General features: G+C 47.6%; 1 protein-coding gene across 1 annotated transcript in view; it reads left to right on the top strand.

Moving 5' to 3' along the window:
* The window catches only part of Snx29 (sorting nexin 29), a 477564-nt gene that overhangs the window by 134502 nt on the left and 325184 nt on the right, over nucleotides 1-17878 (top strand). Inside the window, exons 12-13 of the mRNA XM_059269973.1 lie at nucleotides 2282-2345; nucleotides 4451-4579. Coding sequence (XP_059125956.1) covers nucleotides 2282-2345; nucleotides 4451-4579 — 193 coding nt within the window. The remainder of the gene's footprint in view (nucleotides 1-2281; nucleotides 2346-4450; nucleotides 4580-17878) is intronic.

The raw sequence follows: 17878 nt of genomic DNA, 5'->3' as shown, positions 1-17878 counted from the left end.
AGACACAGACACACAGACACACACATACATAGACATAGCACGCACACAGACATAGACACACAGAACATATGCACATGCAGATATAGACACACACACAGGCAGACACAGACACACACATGTACACATACACATACACACTCAAATCTAGATTCTACATATGAGAGAAAACATGTGATGGTTGTCATTTGGAGCTTTGCTGTTGGCTTTGGAAGTATGGAAGGTTAGAACATAATGGCCTACCTGGCCACTTATTTTTCTGGAATCAAATCCAATACCTCAGTTAAACATGCAGTGAGAAGGGATCCCAGGCACTGAGATGTGCAACATGGTGTGTGTTCTACTTTCAACACCTGTGTGCACAAGGGAAGGCCGAGGTGACTCACAGTCTCCTACTGTGTGTTACTGCAGAATAGGAGGTGGGTGGGCAGGGCTACTGGCAAACAGTGCAGGTCTTGAATTAGCAGATTTTGTGCCTTCCAGCTCTGGACAGGACTGTGAGCATTCCTTCCCTTTGCTTATGAGTGGTTCAGGCTAGCCAAGAACTCCAGTGGGGAAGAAAGCCTGGAGGAAAATTCAGAATCCATGCAGGTCCTGGAGTGGAGGAGTAGCCGAGCCTGTGTCTGCAGTGCCCACAGCACTGGCCTGGCTTGCCTGAAGACTGAACCCAGAATGCTTTATCCTCCCTGCTGCTGATAGAACAATGAATCTTGTTGGGTTGATTTTCCTTCATGACCACAGTGGCGTGGGGGATAAATTACTTGCTTTGGTTTTCCTCTACAGATTTATCAATTAGAATAAAATTCTACATCCTAGCAGCAGGTCCTTCTGTGCTTGCTGCTGTAGCCTATGAGAGGCCCTCCCGCAAATACACTGCTTCTCACTCTCATCTGATCCTCCTGGCTCCCAGGGAGGTGAGCAGGGCACAGAGAGGCTGAGATTTTGCAGTGAGGCTCTGAGCAGGGACCCTAATGACCAAGCTCACTGAGTTGGCTTCACGTAGGCTTGTGATGGCCACTGTTACTCTCCATTAGGAACCTTCCTTGGAAGGCCGGGTGGGAGCCTGACTCTTCCGTGGGAAGGTGCTTGAACCTCGTATGTTTTTGGTAGATGAATGAGTGAATAAACGTGTGAGCCCTGGGCCATTGTGTTTCCAGGCAGAGCATGGTTGGAGGTCCAGTGGCTCAGTCCTGCCTGTTCTCTGCCCTAGGCCTTCTCCTAGCCTCTCCTTTCTGTTTCTCAGGGCTGCTTGGACCACAGATGAACAGCCTTCTTGATTCTCAGTCTCACCCTCTTCCTAAGTAGGTGATTCCTAATAAGAATCTCTAATTCTTATTAATAACTTTATGGAAAGGTGTTTCCTAGCTACTTTTTGTATTTTGAAAGATTTTAAAATTGAGGGAATTTGCTAGGTTCATCAATACCTCTCATCTTAAAACATGAAGCTGGCTACTGAGTTGTTGGGCACCCCTGTTGGGACCTTATCACTTGGATCCATGTAGTTGGTTCTAGACATAGTGTATACTCTTGGACATAGTTACAGACTACTACTAGATGTGTGATTTGGGCCCTGCACTACCTAGCAGCCACCATAAGGTGAAATCAAGTAAAGGAAACAGATAAAACAACCCTGTGATCTCCAGATCTTGAGATGCAGCTAAGATCTGGCCATACCTTCAGTATATGCACAGCACCAATGGTTAAGCTCAATGGAGATAGGAAGTGTGGGTGCATATTGTCATTCCCTATCCTTGAATGCTTTCCTGTGTGAAAGAGGCTAGAAGAGTGGCTTTTCCAAGTGTGCACTGTGTATTGAACATAGTCCTGTGTCATCTGTATGTTACCCTCAGAAGGCAGTGGAGGAGAGCCAGATGTTTGTATTAACCTTGATGGACTGTCTTTATGCAAGCATGGAGCCTGGTATTACCTGATCCACTGTCTGGGCTGATAAGCAGCTGTAAGAGGAACAATTCAGTGTTCACAACAGATGTTCAGGAATAGAGATTTGGGAAAACACTCAGAAATTGCAAGCTGAGTATGTTCTCCCAGGAACCCACCCTTCCTCCCAACACACACATTAGTTTTCATCTCGCCTTACCCTCTGTTTGTGTGGATGAAAGTGACAGCTGAGCCCACTGGGTGTCTGAGGCTGTAAAAGAATTCTTGCTAGGGAACAGGGAACTTACCTAGACAAGCCATCTGTAATGGCATGGACTGTAGAGAGGCAAGGGGACGGCTTACAGGATCATCTGCTCATAAGCTTTGCCTTTGCTTTTTCCCTCAGATGAACTACGCCAAGCCATCGTGGCCATGATGAACAGAAAGGATGAACTGGAAGAAGAGAACGGGTACTGTGACATCACGGCTGCCTCTTTCTCTGACATTCTGTCCCCGTGGCAGAGTGAATGGATGGAGAGAATGGTGCCTTGCTTCCATAGCTGTGACTGGCAACTTCTTACCTTACTTTAGATTTCTTGTGTGTGTGTGTGTGTGTGTGTGTGTGTGTGTGTGTGTGTAGATGTGCATGGGAGCCAGAAGAGGGGACTGGGTGCCCTGGAGCAGGAGTTATAGGTAGTTTTGAGTTGCTTGGCTTGGGTGCTGGGATCTTAACAGATTTCTTACTTTTCTGGAATAGGCCACTTCGGTAGATTTGCTGTGGTTTGCATATAAGCGAGGGATGGAAACAGCAGTGCTGCCACCCTCCAACCCAGAAGAATATGGAGGTGCAGCATTTAAAGACAGCACTCGCTGATGTGATCCACATACCTACAATTCAGTGGTTGTTTGTATATTCTCAGATGTGTGCAGCATCACCGTGGTCAATTTTAGAATAGTTTTATCACTTCAGGAACAAATGCCATGCCACTTCCGTTGAACTCCCTGCCCCCAAAATACTCTGGAAGTGACCTTTAACTGAGGATCTATATTCTGTGTCCCAGTTCCACTCAAATTGGGGATTCTTGGGACAAGATGACATTTGGATTCTTTTCATTTGGCCAAAACCCAGTGGTCAACTCCAAGAGGCAAAGTGTTTTCTTAATTTTTTTTTTCTTCCTTCCCTATTGAAATCCATACTAGATACTACCGATTGTCACCATGTCTGAAGTTGACCACTCTCCCCACCAGCACTTGCGTTGAGGCGGGGGGGGGTGGCCAGTGGCAGACTTGCCTGAGGCTATTCACAAAAGCCTGTGGGACTCGGGGAGGTGGTGGGTGGAGGGTTCACATGTACATGTGTTCAAGTCACTTCCTGTCCTTTACTGGTGACAGTAGTCACAGTTCTTTCTGAGACCTTATTTTGGAACTGACAAGTTGTTCTTCATCCTTTGTGGAGCCATGCAAAGGCAAATAAGTGTAATTTCTAAAACAGCCAGGCTATTATTAGAGGGCTGGACAGCACCACTTCCAGATAGCATGCGTTCTCAACAGACGGCTTCTGGCCACTGCAAGGGTCATTTCCTGGCCCAGCTGCAGTGATGCTCTTGGAAGCACCCATGGGATTTGTTTTATGTTATTGTATGTTGTTTCTTCCTCCCAGACAGAATCCCCCAGGATGTTTCCCAGGGGGTAGCATGTTCCAGGAGGGGGATCCTCTTCAAGCTCCCAGAGAACACAGCGGGTTTTGGAGAGCTCAGTGGTGGTAGGGCACTGTGGGGGCTTGGTGTATTTGATACACCCTGATGTTTACGGCAGGCATCCTCTGGATGTATGTGGCCTGTAAATACATCACAGTTGCCTTTCTAGAAACAGCCATTTAGGTACAGTGAAGCAGAACCTTGATTTACCTCAGGGTGGTAACTTGTGATCCTTCTTAGAACTGCTACTCCTGGACATTTTCTGGGGATAAGAAATATATATGCAAATGGACATGCTATAAAAGCTAAAAAGTATAGGAATATAAGATAATGTTATGCTAATGTATACTCCATGGAATGCCATACATTCTAGCTTATCATGGAGGTGGCTGTGGACTGAGTCCTGGTCTGTTCTATGGGCAGCAGTGGAAGCAGGATGAAATATCTGTCATGGAATCTGAGCAAGTATTCTGTGTTTTTCTGCTGTAGAATATTCATCTGGGCTGTTTTGACACCCTTCCCTTTGTGAAATGTTACCCAGTCAGGCTGTGTCAGAACTTCCGTTCATCACGCTGCACTTTTGAATGGAGTGTCTTTGAAAGCACCTCCCTGGCATTTGCTCAGCTCCTTCTTTCCCTTGATCTCAGCTGTCACAGGGGCAGGGACCTCAGTCTGACCCCAGGTGACAGCCCTGGGGCTCACTGCAGTTACCACGCTCAAGCTTGCTGCCTACTAGCATCAGCTTATGTGAGCTATAGTGCACTGTGGTTTTTGCAGAACCTGTGGGCAGTGATGAGACTTGATTTCCCTTAAGAACTGCATTATCCTCTAGGTGGGCTGGACGAGCAGCATCTGAACTGTGGGGCCTTCTTTTCCAGGTCACTGAGGAATCTCCTTGATGGTGAGATGGAGCACTCAGCCGCACTCCGGCAAGAGGTGGACGCCTTGAAAAGGAAGGTGACGGAGCAGCAGGAGCGCCATACCACAAAGGTCCAGGCACTGGCAAGGTAGACAGGGCAAGGGATGGAGAGACAAGCATGTGTAGCCACAGTTCCACACATATCTTCTGTCTGTTCGTTTCTGAGAAAAGGTCTTACTATGTGTGCAGCCCAGGTGAGCCTCACACTCGTGCAGGAACTACAGGCAGGTGCCGCCACACCTCACTCATAGCTCTAGTTAAAGGAAATGCATTTATGCATTCCATTCATTTGGCTTCTTTGAATGAACGCCACACATGCATATGTTTCAAAATAAGGTTAACCGATGGGCACTCTCCTTTGCCTGCCGTGGATTGCTCCCTGCTGGCTTAACTATACCGATTCCAGAGGTGCTCTTTGTGCCCAAAGTGGACGTGTGCATGAAGAGCCCTTCCCTCTTCTGTGCAGCACTGTACCTCCCCGGCAGGGTTCTGTGCGGGAGTACCAAGGGTTGTCATCCTCTGGCTAGTAACTCCCAGTGTGTTCTGGTCTGACTGCACTGGGATTGATTCAACCAGTCTGCCAACATCTGGATGTTAAGGAGGTTTTCAGTCTTCTGTGAGACTCCCCAATGCATGACCTGAGTGCCAGCCATTGCGTTCTCACTTGAGGGTGTTTGCTGGATCAAAGGCAGGTGCGTGCAGGCTGTGTCCTTCACAGGGCCTGCATGGGCCCCACAGCATTGTGGGAAATAGTGCCGCTCCCAGCTATGCTTGCAGGGAGCAACGTTTTGGGTCCCGTAATATCACAGGAGAAAATCAGGCTGGTGCATTTCTCTAATTACAAATACTGTTGATCTTATTTTTATTTAAGAGCCACTGATTAATTTTTTGTGATGTTGTTTATATCTTATTAAACAAAATGTGATGAATTAAGAGTCGCAACTCCTGTGAAAACATCCAGTTTTTACTGAGTTTCTTCTCCTGTGGACACACTTTTCTACGCACGTATAGTTGACACCCCATCACTTTTCATTCCCCCCTCCCTCCATTTCCACTGTGAAAGCAGACTGAGGTTAGCTGTTGTGGTGTGTCATTGGATTAATATAGCATATGAAATTGACCGCACTGATTGGTCCGTTTAGCATTTGGATTGTTTCCTGTTTTTTCCCATTGTAGGTGAGCCGAGCAGCTTCTTGGCTGTACTGGCTATTTGTCTTATTGCTGTGACAGAATTTCTGACAGAAGCCACTTAGGGAAGGAATGGCTGATTTTGTCTGAAGGTTTCAGGGGATTTCGATTCATCTTTTAGGGAAGACATGGTTGTAGGATGGTAATGTGGCTGCTTACATCACTGCAGCAGACAGGAAGTGGTAATGTGGCTGCTTACATCATCACAGCAGACAGGAAGTGGTAATGTGGCTGCTTACATCACCACAGCAGACAGGAAGTGGTAATGTGGCTGCTTACATCACCACAGCAGACAGGAAGTGGTAATGTGGCTGCTTACATCACCACAGCAGACAGGAAGTGGTAATATGGCTGCTTACATCACCACAGCAGACAGGAAGTGGTAATGTGGCTGTTTACATCACCACAGCAGACAGAAAATGGTAATGTGGCTGCTTACATCACCACAGCAGACAGGAAATGGTAATGTGGCTGCTTACTTCACCACAGCAGACAGGAAGTGGTAATGTGGCTGCTTACATCACCACAGCAGACAGGAAATGGTAATGTGGCTGCTTACATCACCACAGCAGACAGGAAGTGGTAATGTGGATGCTTACATCACCACAGCAGACAGGAAGTGGTAATGTGGATGCTTACATCACCACAGCAGACAGGAAGTGGTAATGTGGCTGCTTAAATCACCGCAGCAGACAGGAAGTGGTAATGTGGCTGCTTACATCACCGCAGCAGACAGGAAATGGTAATGTGGCTGCTTAAATCACCGCAGCAGACAGGAAATGGTAATGTGGCTGCTTACATCACCGCAGCAGACAAGAAGTGGTAATGTGGCTGCTTACATCACCACAGCAGACAGGAAGTGGTAATGTGGCTGTTTACATCACCTCAGCAGACAGGAAGCAAAGGGCTCACTCTGGCTCCAGAAGTGGGTATCATCTTAAAGACCCACTTCTGCTTCCTAGGCCATGTCTTCCAAAGGTTCTATAACATCCCCAGACATGGCCACACCTTGGGACCCAGTACTGAAACATGGTACTGTGGGGGACGTTTCTGTCTAAAACTCCTAACACTGTGTTCTTTGAAATTGCTTTGAGTAAGGCCAGAGGGGAAGCATGTCTAGAGGCTATGCCAGGTGCCCAGAGTTAGATGCTGTGGTGTGAGTGATTTTCATACACCTGTAATTCGCCACAGTCACGTGACCCCCATCTACATTCTACCCCTTGAACGTCTCCCCTTTGCGTCTCACAGGCGTCTCTAGGGCAGTGGTTCTCAACCATCCTTTCCCAGGGGGCTCCTAAGACCATCAGAAAACACAGATATTTACATTACAATTTATAACAGTAACAAAAATTACAGTTGTGAAGTGGCAAAGAAAATAATTTTATATTTGGGGGTCACCACAACAAGAGGAACTGTATTAAAGGGTCGCAGCATTAGGAAGGTTGAGAGCCACTGCTCCAGGGCCTAAGGGCCAGGTCAGAGGCAGAATTAGAGAGACTGGTTCCTATTTGCATGTTTCCTGCTCTCTCATCTCACCTGACCTCACTGGAGCTCTGCGGTGGAACGCTCGTTCCAAGGACTTATGTCTTCAGAGACACTGCTCTGAGCACCAGTAACAGGCAGGGCTATGGTCCCTTCATGTTGCTGGCTTGTGTTAGAAGTCACCTTAGCCTTGAGCCCTGGCTCCAATCCTGGAAATGGGTTTCTGCGTGATCTGTTGAGCTTCTGTCAATGTGTGCTTCTCATCTGTGCTGATGTGGACAGAGGAGGAAGGCCGTGGGATTCTCGAGATGCTTGACAAGCTGCTGTACATACTTCGTACTGAGTGTTCTTTACTGTGTAATCCTAGGGAAAGTTTTATCCTACACACAGGGTAGAGAAGCCACAGTTTTATAATCCAAAGCCTTCCCAGTTACACATGAAGAACAGTTTAAGGTACTTGGAAGATGGCAGTTGGCAGGTGGAAAGACATCTTTAAAATGGAAAAATATTCCCAAAAGAGGAAGTGGGAGAAAGCACCCTGAGCAGCTAGCCACGGTGGTGGGCAAGTGGACCTACTCAGGCAGTTGTCACTTGGGGACTAAGAGGGCTGTGGCACAGTCACACTGGGGCAGTGACTGTCATAGGCTGAGGCTCATGTATGTTTTGGGCCCCCTTCTCCGAACCCCCAGCATTACTCCTTTGCTCAGGTGGCTTAGTGGTGTAGGATGCAGGCTCTGCCATTGGACTTCAGGGTCAGAGTGTGGTTTTGTTCTCTGCTAGTTACATGGCCGTGGGTGAGTTTTAACCTCTCTTTCAGTTTTCTTAATTGTAAAATGGGGAAAACTTCAATGAATTATCACATGTATAAAAAGAGAGAGCATGAGAGACCATTTTTGCTTGTTTAGTAAATACACTTCCTACGTGGGTAATCCATGTTAACTACCATCACTTTTTATTAATTAGGTTCCTAAAACCTTGCCTAATCACAGATATATTCTAATAGCAACAAGGCAAGAAGGATGGAAAGCTAGGTTCGTCATTTCTGAGTGCCCACTTAGAGTCCATTGTGTGCACATGTGTTTTATTAGCCTTGGGTACAGGATGGTGAGACAGAAGCATACTGAGTGAATTTAGCATTTGATATTCCTTTTGCTCAAAACTAATGACTTTCCTCATCTGTGGTGGTTCAACAAAGAGCCAGGGCATGGAGCTTGTGCAGTGCAATCAGGCACAGTTAAAGTTGTGTAAGTCACACCTCTCTGAAGAACTGATTGACTTGCTTCCAGCTGGGAGACAGATTTAAAAAAGAAAAGACATAGATTTACATGAGGAGTCCCTTTGAAGGAAGTGTCTTAGTCTCTGGTCTGGTGGCAGTAGACTACTACAGAAATAACTACCTCACTGTTCTGGAAGCTGGGAAGGCCAGAACTGAGGGGCTGCCCCTGGCGGGGGTTTTCTGGCATGTTAGAGTATGAGGAAGGGCAGGCAGCTTGTCACAGAGAGTTCACGTGAGGGAAGAGGCAGCCTACTTTTGTAACAGACGTACTTGGTGCTTAGCCATTGATGAGGGCCCAGCCCTTGTAGTCTGATCAGTGCTTTTTTAAAGAAATTATTTAGATTTTTTATATGTATGAATATTTTGCTTTCATGTATGTCTGTGCATCAAGTACACCAAGTGTATTCCTGGTGCCTGGTGCCAAAACGGGGGTTAGATTCCCTAGAGCTGGAGTTCCGGAAAGCTTGAGCCTCTACATGAGTGCTGGGAACTGAACTTGGGTCCTTTGCAGAGCAACAGGTATCCTTACCTGCTAAGCAGGCTATCTCTCCGGCCCCTGATCAGTTCCTAACAGCCACCTCTCTGCATGTCTGTGTCAGGGATTGTGTTTCCCACGCATGGACTTAGGGAGACAGGGTCAAGGTCATCGGGTCACCCTGGGAACGTTTTCTGTCTCTGCTCATTGTGTTAGCTGTCTCATGGGACAAATTGTCTCGCAACTTGGTCTCCTGAAATAGCAAGTGTTTAGATTCTCCATGATTTCTGTGAGTGAGGAGTCTGAAAATGGGTGAGGGTCTTTCAGAAGGTAGACGTTGAGTTGCTGGTCAGAGTTGGTATACTTAAAGGCTTGAGTTGGACTATGGGCCTACTGTCCTGAATGTGTCTGTCTGTGAGCAAGAGATTGAGTCCCTAATGTGAAGCCTTCTGAAGGCTGTTTACAACGTGGTAGGTGGCTCTGTAGAGAAAGAGCCTGCCCCAGATAGAGGTCACCAGGTTTCTGTCATCTTGAGAGCACATTGTTATTCCTACTGTATTCTGTGCTTACACAGACCAGCCCTGGCAGTATGGGAGGAAATGACATCTCAAAGGCTGCTCACCACCTTCACCAGGCTTCAGCTTCCTCCTGAGGCCACAGGGCCCTCCAGAGAAGCAGAGCCAACAAGATTTCTGTACCTTTCCAGAAAGCCATGTGTCCTGAGGTATTGATTCATGACTTGGGTGCTGGGGAGTTTCCTAATCTGGTCTGTCATTGGAGGCCTGGGAAAGCCAGTGGTGTGACCTGAAGGCCTGTAAGGCAGAGGGAGGGCTGCTGCTGTACGTCCAGACTGACAGCTAGGAGCCCGAGGCAGGAGAGGCTCACCCTGGCTCCAGTAGTCAGGCAGAGAGAACACTGACCTGCTCTTTTGTTTTGTCCAGAGAACTTAGTGGAAGGATGACCCCTGGTTGCCCCGGTGAGGGCCCAGTGCTTTGCCTAGTCCACTAGTTAAGCTGATGACTTTCCAGCAATACCCCAAACTCCCAGAGATGAGCTTTAGTCAGACACCTGGGCGTCCATGGCCAGTTAGACCTGCACACTCCGCCAGTCTTCACTGTGGTTCTTCATCCTTCCAGGCTGTCCATGCAAATTTCACTCTGCTGCTTTTCCTCTTGGCTACCATGATGGGGTCTAGGAAGGGTGTGGCCAAGCTGAGAGCAAGGTTCAGTCCTTTGGAGAAGCTGGGAGTTGATAGAACTTTGTTCTTTTATGACAGAACTTTGTTCTCTTATGGGAAGACTTTTCCCCGGGTAGCAATACACAGGAGAGGGAGAGAGGGCCAGCTCTTCCTGACAGTGGCACCTGACTGCTCTGCTCAACCAGCCTTACCCGAAACCACTGTTTGTTCATATGGTCTTCTTGCTATTTGAGCCAGACTGTAGTTGGTTTTCTCTTGTTATTACCACGTGTTCATGTTTGTATGTTTTGGGCAAAGAGGGGGTTGTGTTTTTTTCTGGGCTTAAGTACATCTGTCCCCTTGACAGTTAACCTGCATTCTGGAAGACAACACAGTAGGCTGTCTCTAAAGCATTGTTTGGAGAGCTGCTTCCTGTGTCCTCTATGGGACCCACCTCACCACCATTCTGTTGTCAACACTTCTCTCCTGCTGTGCAAAAAGGGGGTAAGCTGTTAGTAGCTAGCAGGCTTCTCATAGCTCACTTCCCCCTCCAGTTCTTCCTCCTTTGAGAAGTTCAGTGGGGTGGCACACTGCATCATTCTGAACCCACTTAAGGCAGTGGCCCTGCCCCAGCTGTGTCTGTTGGGGAAGCACTCAGTGCAGGGGACTCTGTTCTTGAGTCTGTCACTTCACCAAGACTTACCAGGTTTGTTCCCAAGTGGCAGATAAAACCTGGGAGTTTGCTACTACAGCAGGGAGAGCTAAGAATGAGTCACTCTCTTCAGGTGCTGTTTGACCTGGGTGCTCTCTCCATGACTTTCCCCCTTGTGAACTCTGGTGTGGTCCCCCTTGTAGGCTTTCCACACAGAGGCACAGGTGGCATCTGGTAGCAGCAGCCTTGGATAGCTACTGAGGGGAAGAGGTGGAAGGGGAGGAGGAAAGTGTCCTGACTGGTGTACTCTTTCCTTGGAGGAGTAGACGTCGGTGACCAATGGGCCTCCAGGTGACTGCAGCAGGCAGTGCAGTGTGCCTGGTGTTCCCTCACTGTTGGCATTGTTGGGAAGTGTTACTTAGTACTTCTCTTAGGTGATTTCGTTGTTGCTGTGACCAAGTGTCTGCGGAGCACGTTGAGGAGGAAGGGTTCATTGTGAACCACAGCTCATGGCAGTGGGGAAGGCATGCTGACAGATTGCTCCATGGTGGTAGGAGTGTGCAATGGGCTTCCTCACAGAAGTGGGGCTGAGCTAGATTCTCCTTCACCCATTCCCTAGCTGAGCTGCACCTCCCTGGTGTTACACAGCCCCCCTCCCCACCAGCTGAGGCATAAATATTCAACCCTGTCCATCTGTGGGGGCTTTTTACATTGGGTGTATTGGTAACAGCGCTAGGCCCTGCATGCTCAGCATGTTGAACTTCCTTTCTTCTTGGTTGGTGCCTTGGCTGTGGATAGTTCTGGATTCTGGGACTGACCTGGATCTTGGGGTCCTTTCTTTGTCCAGAGCATCATGTGGCCTTTGACACTGGCCTCCATTTGGCCATCAGCTTCCCCTGCTGTTACTTTTCCAGCCCTGCCTGGCCAGTGTGTGCCCTCTTGTGTACTGTTCCTGTTGGGCTACTGGCCGTGAGATCTTCACAACAGTGTTTACATGTGAGAGTGAGGGCCACATGGCACAGCTTCTAGGGCATAAACCATACAGGAAGGACAGACCAGGGACCTCGGAGTCCTGCTCAGATCCTTCATCTTGCACTCCCGGGACACCTTTGGCTTTCAATGAAAGCTCTGAATCTTACTTTCTCTGTGAGGGCTCCATCCCTGCCTTTTTCCACTGGTCATCGGAGAACTATAGACTGCTCTCAAGGACAAGGACAGTATATTTCTCTAGTGTCCCTCCTAAGGCTAATTGTATCTGTATCATGAGGCAAATGCTCAGACTTGAGAAGGCCAAGGACAGGGGATGCTGGCCTGAATTCTGAGCCTGTTCTGGGATAGGGGTAGCCTTGGAACCTAGGGTCTGGGCCTCTACCTTGATCTTTTTAGTTTGAACACTTATTTTGACAGCAAAAGCCAGATCCTTGGATCTGGTTAAGGATTCTGTGTTCTCATCTGGGCTATTTTGAAAACATTGCTATTATTGAATACCAATGTCTGCCGTGGAAATAGGAAGTGGAGGCAAGCGTGCTCAAGACTTTGTTGCTGGTGAAGTAGTAGCAACTGCGTGAGATGATGTCCTAAGACCAAGATGACAGTATCAGAGCTAGGGTGTGGCTTAGCCATGTGTTAAGTCCATGGGTTCAACACCCAGCACTGCCCCCTAAAAGACAGAAATTAAGATGGAAACATTTACATGTGTTTTAAAAAGGGAGGAAATCCATCATCCTCTATGAAACTCTTTCACTGATCAGTTCTGTTTTGTAAAGAAGCATGCTCCAGCCAAATGTGCTGGTGCATGCCTGGAATCCCAGCACTCACAAGGCTATACAGTAGGACCCTGTCCTACGAAATAAACACAGATGCTCTGGAGGAATAGCCGCAGTATGTTCTATAAAGCAAAAGAAACTTTTGTGGCTTAGTGGGGGCGCAGAGGGCTTGGTAACCATTGTAACTGTGCTGCATCGGTTATTTGTTACTCTGACCAAACACCGGGCAGAAACAGCCTAAAATTTTGGCTCTTGATTTCAGAGGGTTCAGTCTGCTCTGGCTAGAGTTGTATGGGGGGCACAGCGCTCACCACCCTGGCCAGAGTTATATGGCAGGCGCAGCAGCTCACCACCCTGGCCAGAGTTGTATGGTGGGGCACAGCAGCTCACCACCCAGTGAGCCAGGGAGCAGAGATGAGAGAATGCTTGTGCTGGCCTCAGGGTCTCTTCTCCTCTTTTAGTCTCCCTGGGCACCCAGCCCTTGGAATGGTGCCATCCACATTCAGGCCAGTCCTCTGGATGCACCCTCACAGATATAGCCAGGAGGGACATCAGTCACTCTCTACCCCTTTGGTTGGGGACAGAATTCTTCCAGGCACCAGCTCCAGTTCGACATGCCTAATCTGGTGAAGATAATTTCATCTCCTTCCCAGCATGATTGCTTCAGGGAGCTGGACTTGTCTCACAAATGGCAAGTGTTCTGATTCTACCATGGAGACATGACTGGCGATCTTTGGAACTTTGAAGAAAGATTGTGCCTTGCCCTTAGATGACTCTGTCCTCTGGGTAACTTGCTGTGGGGACATGAAAGCTAGAGGTGCCTTGGCCATTGTGGTCCCATGGGGGAAGACAGTCTTAGGGTGCAGGGTTTCCAGCAGCTAGGAATGGAGAAAGATGGGTGAGAGAGCTAGGTCTCAGGAGGCACTGGACTGCTGGGTCAGCCCACTCTTGAAGGCCTCTCTGGACCTCATAGTGTGGGCTGATGAATCCCCATTACTCTTGAAGTGAGTTGGAGTTGAGTTTTCTGTTTCTTGTCACTTTAAGAACATTCAGCAATACAGAAGGTCCACAACAGTATATCCTGACCTACCCAGGTAAGGTCACTTCCCTGGTGTATGGCCTCAGGCACCAGCATTGCTGAATACAGTTACTACTGGCAATGACGTGTGCTGTCATGAAGTCCCCAAATTCAGACCAAAGGCTCCCTAAGGGAAGGCAGTGCTCTTGTGCTGACCTGGTCTCCTTAGCCTCTAACACACTGCCTGGCACAGAGCAGGTGCTCAGTAAGTTAGGTAAGGGAGGGAAGTGGCTGGGGCTAGTGGTGGTGGTGTCACCTGGCCTGAGTGTCACTGAGAAATGCCAGCTGGGCCTTTCTGTAGGCACAGTTCAGTCCTAAGGGGCTTTTAGACTTGCTTGTTACTTGTCCCAAGACTATTCTGTTCACCTTTTGGGATGTGGGGCTTTCTGAAAATCCCTCAACCTTCTATCAGTTTTAGCTAGTAAGTATGGGGGACAGAAGCCCACTTAAAAGCCCCTGTCAAGAAGGGCAGTGGAATGGCCAGGTAACTGAAGAGCTCTGGGTATCATGGAGGCCTGTTTCTCCACCTCTCTCCCCTTTGTGCTGTGTGGTTGGCTTCATTATTAGGCTTAATTTTCTCTCATGGTGACTAGAGGGTCTGTAACAGACCATGGCTAGGCCCATCCACTTCACCTCATCTCTCCAGCAGCAGCTACCTCTCTTGCTCTCAGGCTTGGCTCACATGCACCCTGTATTCAGGAGGTGGCGTCTTTTCCTTGTCTGAACTGTAGAAGGGAGTGTGGGGGCTGGAGGAGGTCCTCCCTGGTGGGCTGTGACTGTAGGCTTCCCATGGTGGTTCCTCTCCATCACATCTAGGTTCTTTAGATGTCCCAAATTGAATGGACTTTGTGTGTTGGCCCCATTGTGATGCCAGGCATGCCTATATATTTTAACCATACCTGCAGGGATGGACTGTCCCCATGAACACCTGCCCCAACCTGCCCCTCCTTCTTTTTTTTGGGACCATCTGCAGAAGCACTACAGGTTGTGTGTTTAGTGGCCTCTTGACCTGATACCCCCATGATCTTCTGAGCACCTACTGTGTGTCCAGTTACCCTGGCTCTGCTGTCCCATGCCCTTCCCTCTGCCTCCCCTCATTCAGGCTACTGGCTGCTTTACTTGTTTAGTGTGGTGAGTCGAGAGTTCTGCCTTTCTCTGTCTTTGCTCTGTGAGCAGCAGCTGCAGCCAGGCCCTTAACAATGTGCAGCTGAGAGCAGGGAACGCCATTCATAAGGCGGGACTTGTGTGCTGGGAATGCCATTCATAAGGTGGGACTTGTGTGCTGGGCCAAGCATGAGGACAAGGCACACATCAGGACAGGACAACATGTCTTAGGGGAAGCTGCTCACCCACAGTTTGGAGCTATCAGAATCTTCAAGAATGGATAGTTAACCTTATTCATTTGTTTACTCTCAAGGATCGGCTGTTAACGTGTAAAGCTTTGTCAATTAGAAATATACAGAACATGATCGATTCTAACCTAGGTGCTTGAATTGAACAGGGGTGGGGTGGGGTGTATAAACACAGACTAACTTTTGGTCTGAGTCTTCCTGGGCTCCAGTCTACCTGGCCATGCATAGGTGGAAGTGTGGCATGAGGTAGGGAGGTGTGAGCTTAGTCTTGCTTCATTTTAGTTTAGTCTCTTTTTGTTTTTGTTTTTATTTTTTTTACCAAGACAGAATCTTGGTAAATAGCCCAGACCATTCTTGATATTTTTGAACTCAGTGTATTGAACCTAGTCTGGACTTGAACTCAGAACCCTCTTGCCTCAGCTTCCCAAGTACCAGGATTACAAGTGTGTGTCACTGAGCCCAGCTCAAGCTGAGACTGGGGTGTAGAGTGAGGTACATTAGGTACCCATTTAAGGAAATACTTATTTACACAGGAGTCTTTTCCCCTTGTGGATGTGGGATCTCAGATGGCCACTTTGCACCTCTGGAAAGCCAGGGTGAAACAGTCTCATCCTTATAGATTTTATGTAGAGCTAGTGCTGAAATGTGCCGAGTCAGAGGCCCCTGCACCTGTTCTTATCCAGAGCTGGCACCATGAGTAGTAGTGGCCCATGAAAGTAATTTATCCCTCCACCCCAAGGCTACAGTCATTCTCTGGAATTTATCTAGCTCACAGTTGTTCAGTTATAACTAACGTTCTAATAAAGAAATCTCTGGATTGAGGAGCTAAACATGCTGCTTAGCCCTGGCTGCACATTTCAGTCACCAGGGGAAGCTTATGGAACTCTTAGGTCCAGGCCACTTTCCAGACTAATTAAGTTAGACTCTCTGGAGGCAAGACCCAGACTGCACAGGTAATTCCAGCCTATATCCAAGACTGACAACTGGTGCCCAGATCTTAATATACTGGCAGGTACCCGGGGATGGAGGAGTGTTCCCACTCTGCTGCAGCAGGCTGAGCTGATGTGGGCACTTTTGAGGTTCTCCAGGGGATGTTGAGGCTGCTGACAGCCTCTAGGGGATGGACGTTCACTGGCCCCCATTTCAGGAAGGTGAAGGTATTTGGTATTTTTATCTTAGAACCAAATCGAGGGTCAATTTGTTACTGTTACTGGTTTCTTTTGGAAGTGTTGGCATTTTGCTTAAGATTTTATTTTCAAGTAAGCTGTAAACAACTTGAGGGCTTACATTTTGTTTGTTTACTTATCTGCCTGTGGCTGCTCGTGATTTGCTCACTCAACACTGAATTGCATGCTCCCAGGTTAAAATTGCACACATGTATTCCATGCTCCCAGGTTAAAATTGCACACATGTATTCCATGCTCCCAGGTTAAAATTGCACACATGTATTCTATGATGGAATTATTTTTAAGGCAAGTTCTTAATATGTGGCTCAGTCCTGCCTCAATTTCCTCAGTGCTAGGCTTGTAGGTGTGTGCCATCACGCTCTGCTAGAGCAGAATTCTGCCATCTCTGGCCAGCTGGCATTTCTTAGGAAGCTCTTATTTCTGTGCTTAAAAAAGTTACCTTTTAATTGTAAAAGCCATGGAACAACCCCAAGTGGGAGGAGTATCAATACCATGGACCCAACATGATTATTATCTTCATTCTTCGTCCATTAAGTCCATTTTTTAAACTTAGTTTTGCCACCATTAGTTGGTGTTGCAATTCCTGTGACATGTATTATATTCTCTTCTGTCTCTATGCAGATTTCAAATTGTATTTAAGTAGTGCTCCACTCCTGCCAGCACGTGAAGGCACATGATAGTCCTTACATGTAGGAATAAAAGAGTTCCTAAAGAAACCTACTTGGGTATAGTCACAGCTAGTGCTTTAGTTTTTATTTATGAGGGGGCTGGTAGGATGGCTCAGTGGGTAAAGGAGCTTGTTGCCAAGCATGGTGACCTGAGCTCAATCCTTGGATCTCACATGGTGGAAGGAGAGAGCCAACTCACACATGTCCTCTGACCTTTACATATGCATCATGGCACACATGTGTTCACACTTACACAAATATAAATATAAATTAGAAATTATTGTTGAAGAGGCATTTTTATGCCAGTTGATTTTAGGTACATACTCATCTTACAGAATCTGATCACAGCAGTCAATAGTAGCTTTGAAGGAAGTCAACCTTGTTTCTCACAGTCAGCATCAGCCCCAGTCACTGCGCATAGTACTGTGGCCATAGGGGTGCTGTGTTTGGACATACCCTTGCTTATCACTCTGTCCCTTCACTCCTCCTAAGTTCTTAGAGTGTTCATAAAGCCGTTCCTTTATTAATTTTTTCCAAAAACTATTTTCTTCAGCTCAATTCCTAGAGTAGAATTCCAGCGATAGAGGTCTGAGCATTGCCAGGCAGTGGTGATGCATGATTTTATCCCAGTATAGGGAGGCAGAGGCAGGCAGATCTCTGTGAGTTCGAGGCCAGAATGTTCTACAGAGCAAGTTCTAGGACAGCTAGGGCTACAGAAAGAAACCCTGTCTCAAAAAACAAAAACAAAAACAAAAACAAAAGACAACAAAACAAAAAAGTCTGAGCATTTATAAAGGCTCATGATTTGTGCTATAGTTTGGAGGGAGTTTTTCCCTTCAGAGGTCATATACAGGAAAGTAGGGCCCCAACATGGTAGTGCTGGGAGATGATGTGGAACCTTTGAGGTCCCTGCATCACTGAGGAAGTGGCCCCTGAAAAGCATTAAGGTAGCTTTATAGACCCCTCCCCCCATCTCTCCTGGCATTGATAGCAGTAAGCCCAACCCTGAACTGCTGACTTGCTTTATGCTTTAAGATATGATTTCTTAGCCAGGCAATGTGGTGTGCATCTGTAATCTAGCACCAG

This window comes from Peromyscus eremicus, chromosome 8a, assembly GCF_949786415.1.
Source record: "Peromyscus eremicus chromosome 8a, PerEre_H2_v1, whole genome shotgun sequence".
Taxonomy (NCBI): domain Eukaryota; kingdom Metazoa; phylum Chordata; class Mammalia; order Rodentia; family Cricetidae; genus Peromyscus; species Peromyscus eremicus.
Note: the sequence above shows the minus strand (reverse complement) of the source record. Positions and strands in the feature narration are given on the sequence as shown.